The 12469-nt window shown below is 35.8% G+C and overlaps 1 protein-coding gene across 7 annotated transcripts in view; it reads left to right on the top strand.

The window, feature by feature from the left end:
- The window catches only part of ENAH (ENAH actin regulator), a 159410-nt gene that overhangs the window by 143501 nt on the left and 3440 nt on the right, over positions 1-12469 (top strand). For all 7 annotated transcript variants that reach the window (XM_032136330.2, XM_058430914.1, XM_058430915.1 and 4 more), the window contains 3 exons: positions 2436-2502; positions 9667-9745; positions 12348-12405. In XM_032136330.2, the coding sequence (XP_031992221.1) occupies positions 2436-2502; positions 9667-9745; positions 12348-12405 (204 nt within the window). The remainder of the gene's footprint in view (positions 1-2435; positions 2503-9666; positions 9746-12347; positions 12406-12469) is intronic.

Raw genomic sequence — 12469 nt, 5'->3', positions numbered from 1 at the left:
AAATTAATTGTGTATACTCTCATTAGTACTGCATAGATGTTGTAAACCCGAACCATACTTTAGGGTCACAGAACCTTTAGAATATGATGAGAGCTACAGATCCTCTTTCCAGGGAGGAAAATTGTATTTTTATTCAGATTTGTTCATAATTTCAGAATGTTCATGAATTTCTTGAAGGTTATCCATGGACTCCAAGTTAAAAATTCCTTATCTAATGTATAACCCCTTATATAAAATATGAAAAACTAAGGCACAGGTTTTGTGTGTGTGTCATATATATAAAATCAAAAAGGGCAGGGCCTCTTTTGTCACTTGTTTCATTCCGTTTTTAAACTGACATTGTGTCAGGCACCTGAAGTGAAAGGTACAGGTCCTAAGCCCAAAAAAACTCATGGTCCAGCTGGGAATATGAGACACTCAGGTGTGAAGTTAACCTTTTACAACCACTTGTTGGATACTAAGTAATGTGTCAAAGAGGGAGGGAATGACGTATTTGAGTCACCTGAGTCATCTTTGTAGAGAAAAGTGACTTATTATTCCTTGAAGAGTATTTAGTTTGGCTGAAAGTGAGGGAAGGTGTGATATTTCAGGATGTAAGTATAGCATGAGCAAGGTATGGAGTTGGAGATGAGCAAAGAGAGATTAGGAAATAGGAAATAGACTAGAACAGGGAATCTTTTTGAGGAGTATTGTAGGGAAAAGGTTGAAAATATGAGTTAGAAACAAAAATGTTGAGAGCCTTTTATAAAATTATCAAGAGTTTAGACTTTATCCTGCAAGTACTGAGTTCAGTGGACATTTAATCCACTGAAACTATTTGAGGCACATTAAAATGGCACTTGTGGTTTTCCCATTGAAACCAGGGAGGATTGAGATAGGCAGACCAATTAGGAAGCTCTATATGCATGCCAGTAAAGATCCTCTGAAGGGAACCCAGCCTTGCCCCTCCTGAAACACACCCGAGCTCCTTAGAGAGAAGAGGCCCTTGCTTCTCAGCTTCCGCAGGGCCAGCTGAACCAGATGAGCCCTTTTAAGACTAAAAGATGGTTCTGGTTTGGCTGATTGAGAAAGGACCTCAGCCAGCTGTTAAAAGGTAGCCCTTGCTACATCTTAGCCACTTTGGAATTACTCCGTCATCCTTCCACCTGCCTCCTCCTTAGTGACAGGGTCCGATGACCGTTCCTCTCCCTGTCCAGGTGTCCCTCAGTTTCATTCAGGACTTCCCTCTTTTCACCTGCTGGGGCTGGTGTCAGTTGGATATGTTTCTGATTCCGCCTGTCCCAAACCCCATCCGATTATTTGATCTTCCTGGTCAAGTGTGGAACTTGCCACCACTGTGGCGGTCATTGAGAGACTGTGTTAGCTGTTAGAATACAAAAGAAAGAATATAAAAATGAAGGAATTTGGTTGATAAGGAGTAAAGCAGGATCAATAATGACTTTAAGGTTTCACACCTAATGCCTGCATGCAACAAGAAATCCAGAACCAAAAGCAGGGCTTCATGGAAGAGTGTGAGTTTATTTTTGCGTTAAGTGTACTTTAAAGAGAGACCGTTAGCTACCTGAGAATGTGCAGAAGCCGGTTGAGGAGCTGCATTGGAACTCAGAGCAGTTTTAGTTAAAACTATACAGTGAGATCACAACTCATGAATAGACTTCATTCTCATGTGGCCCAAATTCTTCCTCCATGAGAAGATTCCACTTCTGATTTTACCCAGTCATGTAGCGAGGCCAGTGACAGCATCAGTGAGTCAGCCCATATTAGAAAAACAATTCAAGCACAATAGACAGCCAAGCAGTGAGTCACTGACTACATAGTGTCTTTTGTAATAAGAGCTTAGAGCGAGCTTGTTTATATTTCACTGGAATAATCGGCTAAGGCCCAAGAATTAATTGTTTAAGAATCAAGGAAGTACAATAGAATTTCAGGATTCCGATATTTATTTTGAGTTGTTCCTATTTTTTTCCCCAAGAGGCACTATTTGGATTTAGATTAAATGTTGAAATACATGAACATATTATAAGTTATACTTATTGTTTTTATCATTGGCACTAAAAATAATTTAAAACAGTGTCGGTAATACTATTCCATTTTAATTAATTGAACTATCCTAATTTTAAAAATTATCCTACTTTATTCTTACTATCCTTTCTTTATTAGAGAAACTCCTTACTATCCAGGTTATAGAATCATAATATTTTAGACTTAACAATGTAAGTTTTTCCTTGGAAACTTACTGTACTAGCTTATAATTTCTTCTCATTTTAAGGTCTGGCATTGTGCAAATTAGAGTCCTTACAGATTTCAATTAAAGTTTAGAATTTAAATATATTACTACTATGTAAACAGGTATAATGAGATTTAGTATTTTGTTATTTGTTTTATAATAACTCTGGAAGCATATGTTTAATAGCTTTTGTTTTTTATTTTTAAAGAACCGACAAGAAAACCTTGGGAAAGAACAAATACAATGAATGGCAGCAAGTCACCTGTTATCTCCAGGTATCAATTTTCTTCTCTAAGTTTTATATTTTATTTGTATAAAAAAAGAAATTAATGCATTCTTAGTGTAGAAAAAAATTGAATGGTAAGAAATTATACAGAGGAGCCCATAAAACTCTCATGATCCTCCTAGTATTTAGATGACCACCAAGCCTCATTATATATTACTCATCTACATTACTAGTGATTGATAAGTTCTACCTTATATTTATTAACCAGATGATCTGAGATTTTAAGATAGCTTCGTCTTTTCCAATTTGTATTTTGAAAAATTCAAAACTACAGAAAAATTAAAAGGATAGTACAGTGAATATGCGTAAGCCCATTTCCTAGGTTTAACAGTTGTCAACATTTTGCCCCACTTGTCTTAACTATCTACATATCCACACTTTTTTCCCCTTTGATTAGTTTGAAAGCAATTCACAAATAAGAACTGTTTTACCCTAAATACTTCAGTGTTTTTTGGAAGAACCAGGACATCTGCTATGTAACCAGAATACCATCATTACTCTCAAGAAATTTAACATTGAACAATAATATTATCTAATATAGTATATAGTCACATTTCCCCATTAGTCCCAATGACATAGATGAATATATATATATATATATATATATTATAAAAATAATTTTTTGGAGCCTTTTTTTAAGCTGAATATCAGCTGGAGAGAAAAGAGAGCAAAATAAAACATACATCTTTGAATCTGTAAAGTAGAAACATATATTTCCCTATCTCATTTGAAACTTGTAAGTGTAATCAAGTTAGAAAAGATAGTATCCAGAAACAAGGCTAGTTAATACTTGTTTCTACAAGTACATGTGGGCATATTTAGGCAAATTTGTTCTTCCTTTAGCTAGGCATACTTTATTTTCATGACTAAATTTATATCACAGCTCCTGAACATAGATGAAACCTTTTCTTGGTTTATGAGACAGTTTAAAGGACTTGTATTTTTCCCAGAAAAAAAAAAAAGTATGTATTTAGAAACTAAAAGGTATTTTGTCTTTTCTTTCTGAGCTATTTGCCTTATTTTTGTCTCGTAAAAAGCAACTTGACTCTAATTATAGAAACCTAATAAAGATAAGTACAAGGATAGACTTTATATTATCACAGACCTGTTCTGTGTTAGTCTAAGTCTGAATTTGGATTTGGCTTTCTATGTGGTTCTTTCTGCTAGTAGGAAAGATTTGGTAATGACACAATTGTTTAAGCTCCACAAAGAAACTAGGCCTTTTGGAATGTATAAAAGCTTTTAGTTTCTAAGTGATTGAAAGATGATCGTATTTTACTTTAGAAGAAAGGGGGAATTGCTTTTGGTGGACATGTGTTTTCAGTAGAGTAGAAAAATTGCACATTTATGTTTCTAAGACTCCTAACTGAGATGGCCTTCTAACACATATCTACTAGTTACGGATTTTCTTCAGTAGCACATTATGACGTACTGATTTATTAAGCCCGTAACAAGGAGCTGGCCAGGTGTGGTGGCTCATGCCTGTAATCCCAGCGCTTTGGGATTTGCCTACGTTGATGGCAGAAGTCATGTCTTAGAAGGGACATGGACGAGGTTCTCCAAATGGAATACATTCTTTGATGTATTTGGTCCATTTAGTAAAGGGGAAAAAAGTGTGGATATGTAGATAGTTAAGACAAGTGGGGCAAAATGTTGACAACTGTTAAACCTAGGAAATGGGTTTACGCATATTCACTGTACTATCCTTTTAATTTTTCTGTAGTTCTGAATTTTTCAAAATACAAATTGGAAAAGACGAAGCTATCTTAAAATCAAGTGGGTAGATCACTTGAGGTCACGAATTCGAGACCAGCTTGGCTAACATGATGAAACCCCATCTCTACTAAAAATACAAAAATTAGCTGGGCATGGTGGCGCACACCTGCGATCCCAGCTACTTGGGAGGCTGAGACAAGAGAATCACTTGAACCTGGGAGACGGAGGTTGCAGTGACCTGATATCACGCTATTGCACTCCAGTCTGCAGACCTGTCATGTGTCATTTGTCCTTTCTCTTCATCATGCTTCATTGATCTGCATTCCATAGTGAACTAAAGCTAAGCCTACGTTGATGGCAGAAGTCATGTCTTAGAAGGGACATGGACGAGGTTCTCCAAATGGAATACATTCTTTGATGTATTTGGTCCATTTAGTAAGGGAAAAGTTGTTCTTTGAAAGATTTTTTTATTTTTCCTAATTCCAGGGTAGGGAAAAAAAGATTTTTTTTTTCAGACTTGGAAATTTAGTAAGTGCTCTGAAGGTCATCATTTTGAAAATAATTTTATATAGATGAGTTGAATCTTGATTCATAATATCCAGTAGTGCACCATAATCATGTTTCAATTCTGTTAGGTGGTTTTTCTCCCCTTTCCCAAAATAGAAATTCTGAAACTCCTGATTATTTCCTGACCACTCATATATCTTTTGATAGATTTGATCCAACTACTGATATATAGGTTTTAAAACTTCACCAAAAGCTCTTTTAAACCATGAAGGATTTTTAAAATATGTTTAAAAGAGTAAGAACTATATTGCTTTTCTTCCTAAGTTATCTCCCCTGTTCCTTCGGAAAGCAAGTGTATTAGCTGCTTTAAGTATGTCTTATCCTTGCATTGTAGTGAAGGTGCCCATTTCTCTTTGGAATAGCTTTGTCAAAATTATGTTAGTGGTAAGATGGATTAATGTCCCATAATATGCATGAGATATTGCATATTGCTGTATTTGTTAAGTGAAGATGTCAGAGTAAAAGCAAGAATGTTTGGTTAAAAATGCTTTAAACTATGACCGGATTATAACATTTGGGAAGTTGGTGCATTCATCTGTGGTTATTAAGACCTTACAGATCATGTATTCAAGATGGGAAAACTAGTCCTTTACATGCCTCCTGAGAAGAGTTAATTTTGTATACTTTTATATACTTACTGTGCCTACAACCTATAAAAAGTAGCCATTGTGTAATGATTTTTAAAATTTTCTGTAACTGGTATCTTCACATAACTAAAAGTAGTCTTAAAATTATCTTTCTTATTGGGGAAAAATTGGTTATTTTAAGGTTAATAAACTCAATTCTTGTTTTGTTTGCTATTAACAACCTATAAAACAGTAACATAATGAGAATTATTTTTTAAAGTTCTATTGTGTATCCCTTTCAATGGTTTTCCCCTTCATAGACGGGATTCTCCAAGGAAAAATCAGATTGTTTTTGACAACAGGTCCTATGATTCATTACACAGGTATCATCCTGCTGTGACGTTGTGATTTGAGACTTTTAAATAACATGTTCAGGATAGGGCTGAGCTTTTTCTACCTGGATTGGTAATCACCACAAGGGAGATTTTTTTTTTCTTTATTTTGAATACCTTTTAAAAATTCTGCCATCACTTCACAGTTGGATTAGGATAAATACAAATGGTAAACATGTTAGGAATACTAGACTGGGAATCTAAGGCCACATATATTATCTAGACCATTTGTAGCTTAAGCATTTTCTTTTAAAGGCTGTTCGTCTTATGATTGTAAGACAAGGTTTCAAAAAAGTTGAATAGAAGATCCTTTTCCATCTGTTACTGGAACATGGACTAATATTAAAGCCATGGTGGTGGATAATTGATTCTTTGAGGAAAATCTCTGTTTCCTAGATACTTTGTAGTAAATTATCTTGGACAATTTAACATCTAACACCCTGAGTAGATTGTTTTCTAGGATGAGCCCTATTACACCATTTTTTAATTAAGAAGACTTAAGATATGAACTAGTTTTTTTCTTAATTAAAAAAAATTGACAGCTAAAAATAATCCTCAAATGCTTTTCAGTTACTTACACAATTAATTTGGCAGAATAGGGACTTAAATATAGTAGTACAGTCATTTATAGGCAGATGTTTAAAGGCAACGCTCTCATCATAAAATAATAAAAACTGGCCCAGCACGGTGGTTCGCACCTATAGTTTCAGCACCTTGGGAGGCCAAGGCTGGAGGATCATTTGGGGCCGGGAGTTCAAGACCAGCCTGTGAAACGTAGCGAGACCCCATCTTTACAAAAAATAAAAAAATTAGCTGGGCCTAGTAGCTTGTGCCTATAGTCCCAGCTACTCAGGAGGCTAAGACAGTAGGATATCTTGTGCATAGGAGTTAGAGGCTGCAGTGAGCCATGATCACGCCACTGCACCCTAGCCTGGGTGACAGAGTGAGACCCTCTCTTAGAGAAAAAGAAAAAAGTAAAATAAAAACCTGAGAAACCCTCATTTTGTGATCAATTATGATGAAAACTCATAGGTTAGAAATAACTGAAATATATTTATGTTATTTTACACATCTATTTTTTTTAAAAATACATCAAATTCACTGGGAATATGAATTAAATGTTGTTCATAGTGGATGTCTATTGCAGTGAGTTGGGAGTTCTGTAAGCAGACTCTGGCCAAATTCTTACTTGCTAAAATTATTTTTATGCTATTAATGATCAAAATACTTGACAAGTTAATTTTGTCAACCAGTTAAATCTTCGCAAAATGTTTTTATCCCGGTAGTGAAATAGTTTTTTCTGCCCTTTTTTTTTTTTTTTTTTTTGAGGTGGTTTGTTTTGGCCAAAAGATTTCCTTAGAAAATTTGCTAGTACATAGAAAAATAGCATTTAACAATGAGATTTTTAAGGCTGGGTGCCATGGCTTATGCCTATAATCCCAGCACTTTGGGAGGCTGAGGCAGGAGGATCACTTGAATCCAGGAGTTTGAGACTAGCCTAAGCAATGTGGTTAAACCCTGTCTCTACAAAACATACAAAAATTAGCTGGGCATGGTTGCATGTGCCTGTGGGAGGCTGAGGTGGGAAGAAGACTTGGGCCCAGGAGGTCAAGGCTGCGGTGAGCTGAGATCATGCACACTGCAGCCTGGGTGACAGAATGAGACCCTGTGCCCAAAAATATATATATATTTTAAATGTAGTAAATCTGCTCAGTTATCTTGCTGCTTTCACACATAGTACCCCCTGGGATAATGTTATTGATAAACTTTTTTGGTAAAAGTTAAGAAAAAAAAGTGGTGATTACATCTTTCCTTCAGTATGAAAAGTTCCCCCCTTTAGTTAATTATCATGGTGGTGGTGGTGATGGATTGCATGTTAGCATGAATTAAATTTTAAAAAATTTGCATGTTTCCACAATTGTTTATTACAAAACAATAATTTTTTGCATTGCCTAGTAAATATGGATATATTCATAACATACTTGCCCAATTAAATAGCAGACTGTAGTTGTTCATGTGAATTTCAGAGGTATTCATTATATAACTTGAGAAAATAACTAGCTAAATGGGCCGCTTAAATGGAAAATGTAAAAGAAAAGCAGAGTATGAATTATAGCTTAATTCTAGAGAACAGGAATAGGTAGCATGAGTGAGTATATGAAATAACGTCCTAAACTTTAAGAATATTTGCCAGACGTGACTCTTCATTTTATGGGTCTCAGTAAATCTTAAGCGACCTTGGAATTTAGTAGTCTTCCCTAGCAAGTAAGAAGGTGTAGCCTCACAAGAGGAAAGGAAATATTTCATACGAATATTATTCCCTACAATGCCTAGCTCAGTGCTTATTGAATGAAATTTTCTGAAAGTTATTATTTCCCCCTATTCATATAAGCAGATACCTAATAAATTAAAATTAGACGACTTGCTTCCTAACAGTCTTTTAAGCAGTAATACGTTTTGATAGTAAAGCAGATTAACAGGCAGGGCGTGGTGGCTCACACCTACATCCAGCAGTTTGGGAGGCTGAAGTGGGCAAATCATGAAGTCAGGAGTTCGAGACCAGCCTGGCCAACATGGTGAAACCCCGTCTCTACTCAGAATACAAAAAAATTAGCCAGGCATTGTGGTGCACCTGTAATCCCAGCTACTCCAGAGGCTGAGGCAGGAGAATCACTTGAACCCGGGAGGCGGAGGTTGCAGTGAGCCAAGATTGCACCACTGCACTCCAGCCTGGGCGACAGAGCAAGACTGCATCTCATAAACAGCAGCAACAACAACAACAAAAAGCAGATTAACTCAGTGTTTAATCTTCAGGAACCATGCCTATGGGTTTAAAGTATTTTATGTCTTATAAGAATTATAAAATTATAACTTTGAAAAATTTATTATGCCTGTTGGGTCTTGCTTCAGATTGCTAACATTGGTACTCTGCAAAATTGGGAATATATGATTTGCCTGATGGTTTTAAATTGCATTTATTTGTGGCTCATAAAGGAGGGCACTTACTAGACTAAACCAGAATCCAGAGGAGTGCCCAATTAAAACTCTAGGTTTTCCACTGAGGATTCTTTTATTGCCAGAATTGGAGAGGGTGCCATGACTGATTTATTTGGTGTTGAAACTTGTTTAAAATATACCTAATCATTGACTTATTAAGAATTATAATAGAAACTAAACTTTCGAAAGTGCAGTAATAATTGACAATCTGCTTCTGTCTGGCATTTCCTTTTTATTTAATAAATGTATGGAAGTAGTTAGCCTGAAACACGCCATTCAAATGACGTCTCCATAAAAAATTTCACAAGGAAATAGTCACATAGTCTAATCTAATAAACATTTTTAAAACTTTTTTATTTTGATGCTTGAAATGGAATAATATGTATAAAGCAAATCATGCTCACTAAAAATGTTTTCTTCCTGCAATCCAAGGCATCAACTTTGTAAGCTGATTTATGTTAGTGTAAAACATTCAAGTCTTTATGTTTCTCCTTTCACTGGTTTGCCCAGGTATTTAAGTAGATAATGTAAAAGTTCAAAAGAAAGACAAAACAAGATTGTGTTATTTGAGCCTCAGATGTTTCAACTGGCGTCTTCATCAATGTCTTGGTCAACGTGCCACGTTACCTGGTTGCCTCATGCCCAAAGAATACCGTCTTCTGCTCTTTTCTGAAGAAGTCTTACCATCTTGTCACCTTTTTCTAGTTCCTTTATAAATAAGAAGTACTGAGAAAAGTGAAAAAATTTTGTTTTATGTTCTAATCAGCCCTACAATTTTGATAATTTTTAAAGAAAATGACTTTTTTAAAGAAATGTATTTAAATCTGGTGTTGGGTTGGTAAATTTGCAATTATTTATGAACTCATTAAGTATTAAGAATGTTGTTTACCTGTCCTGGAAATTTCATTTATACAGACCAAAATCCACACCCTTGTCACAGCCCAGTGCCAATGGAGTCCAGACGGAAGGACTTGACTATGATAGGCTGAAGCAGGTGGGTGCTCAGTGGCAGCTTTCCTTTATTTGTACTTGTTTCTTTTTAAACAATATCTCATATGCATATCTTTGACATGGATCCTGAATGTACTTAGAAAGACGATAGAGCTATTGTTATACAAATTAAACAGTGGCATTGGTAGTACTGTATTTTTTCAAATCTACACTTCCGGTTCATTGAGTTTGCATGAAGGTCCAGAGGTAGTGGAGGGTGGGGCTGTGGTTCAGTGATAACAGCATAAGGTGTAAATGTAAGTGCATGGTACGCAATTGTGACGAAAACAATGGGCTTTTACTTTTCAGTTACTGTACCGGCAAAATTGAACCCAACAAATCTGATTTTGGCAAGAGTGCAAGGAAATAGGCACTCTTCTATACTTCTGCTTTCTAAAAAGCAGTTTGGGAAAACAGAATCAAAAGCCTGAAAAATAAATGTCTTACCTTGAACTCAGTGATGTGAATTCCAGGAATTTATTTGAAGAAAATATTGTGGAAGTATACGAATGTGTAGTGGGTGGAGTAGAGGCTCTGTAGGCTTCAAGGGATCATAATTTAGTATGCTTAATAGTAAATTGTGAACACTTGCCTGTGTTAGGTAACAAAACAAATGTGTACAGTTATCTCAATTTTATAAAAAAGAAAAAGATACTGTCCACATTTGGATACATATGCCTTATATTTAATACCTATGTACTCAGGAAAAAGTAGTAAGTGATAAGATTGTCATTTAAAATACCTTATTCACAGAAGAGGTGAAATACATTTTTTAGATAAACTGAATTTTTATACTGCAAAGCTATTTGAAAAGTTAAATTGAGTTATATAATTTTAAAGGGGAGCATGTGGTCATTGAAAAGCACTTGTTTTGCTGTGTATTGAACATGGCTTTCTTGAAAAATATTTTAAAATAGAGCACTTCCACACACTTCAAAACATGGTCAATTCTTGGTCATCTGAAGAATTGGAGGACAACAGAGGAATAGATTTGATTTGGGGGATGAGATGTAAAGAGTAATTTGGATCAGGGCATCTGTGAGTCTATTTAATAACTTCTGTGTCTCAGTCTTTTCCATTGTTAAAATGAAGACAAACTAATTGATAGTTTTATTTTAAACATGAGAAGCTTTTCAAAAGGTAAACTTTAACAGAGCAGTTTAATTTTTCCTGGGGTATTCAGTGTTAAAGTCACACAATTCAAAACTAATCCTTCCAAAGGACAGCTATTACTTTTCACCTATTAAAATTGTGTCACTTTGTCACGGGACCTCTAATCTTAAATCTGCAGGGGTTTTTTTTGTTTCTTTGTTTTTTGTTTTTGAGACAGAGTCTCACTCTGCCGCCCAGGCTGGAGTGCAGTAGTGCGATCTTGGCTCACTGCAGCCTCCACCTCCCGGGTTCAAGCGATTCTCCTGCCTCAGCCTCCTGAGTAGCTGGGATTACAGGTGTGCACCACCACGCCCGGCTAACTTTTGTAGTTTTTGTAGAGACAGGGTTTCACCATGTTGGCCAGGCTGGTCTCAAATTCCCAGCCTCAAGTGATCCCCCGCCTCGGCCTCCCAAAGTGCTGGGATTACAGGTGTGAGCCACCACACCTGGCCAAATCTGCAGTTCTTGAAGGAGGGCCCAGAGCACTACAGTTAAATAGAAGTATAATGTGGGCTACGTATATATTTTATAATTTTTCTAGTAGCTGAATTTTATTATTTATTTATTTATTTATTTTTTTGAGATGGAGTCTCGCTTTGTTGCCGAGGCTGGAGTGCAGTGGTGTGAGCCACCGTGCCCAGCTGTAGCTGCATTTTAAAAATACAAAACAGAGAAAAGGACAACATTAATTTTAAAACTTTACTTAATTATTTAAAGTATGTTTTAATATGTAGTCAATTTTATAAATTACTAATGAGTTATTTTACATTATTTTTGTCATACTAAGTCTTTGAAATCTGGTGTGTGTTTTATACTTAACAGCACGTCTCATTTCAGATTAGCCTCATTTCAAGGGCTCAGCAGCTGCATATGGCTGGTGCCTGCCGTATTGGACAGCATGGGTCAACCAGGGCCTCATCCACCTTCCTGCCTACCCATTAGGGCAATCTCTGAGGTCCCTTCAGGGAAATCCTAGACTCCTTGAAATATGGTTTGGCAGCTATGGTGGTTCCTAAGAAATCTCCATACATACTTCAGACAAAAGGACAGATTTGCCAAGAGCCAATTGTTCAGTTTACTGTAATATCTTTCTCCTCTAAACTTCCTTTGCATCACCTCTCAGACTGTTCCCAGAGGACTAGATTAAAAGCACAGCTGTTATCATTTCTAGAAACTATCTGACTCATACGTTTCACTGGATGACAGTAATTATCTTAATTTTAGGAAGCATTCTCTTTCACATATTGCTAGGCTAGAATAAGCCAAGATTGGGAAGGGCAGAATATTAAAACAAAATTCACCAAGGCTAGTCTTCTAAGAAATAGAATTGTGGCTCTGGAAACAAAAAAAACTACACATCATATTGTACGACATTCTTAAAATTTTATATGAGTAAGAATCTCTTTAGTGGTAATTTTTTTCTGTATTTCTGATATTTTTCTCTAATATTTTAGGACATTTTAGATGAAATGAGAAAGGAATTAACAAAGCTAAAAGAAGAGCTCATTGATGGTAAGTGTCTGGACAAAATTACTATTCCTATAAAACAATGTTTAAGATTCACCATTTTTAAGAA

This window comes from Hylobates moloch, unplaced genomic scaffold (genome assembly GCF_009828535.3).
Source record: "Hylobates moloch isolate HMO894 unplaced genomic scaffold, HMol_V3 SCAFFOLD_18, whole genome shotgun sequence".
Lineage (NCBI taxonomy): Eukaryota > Metazoa > Chordata > Mammalia > Primates > Hylobatidae > Hylobates > Hylobates moloch.
The sequence above is the reverse complement of the archived record's forward strand: the minus strand, read 5'-3'. Positions and strand labels throughout refer to the sequence as shown.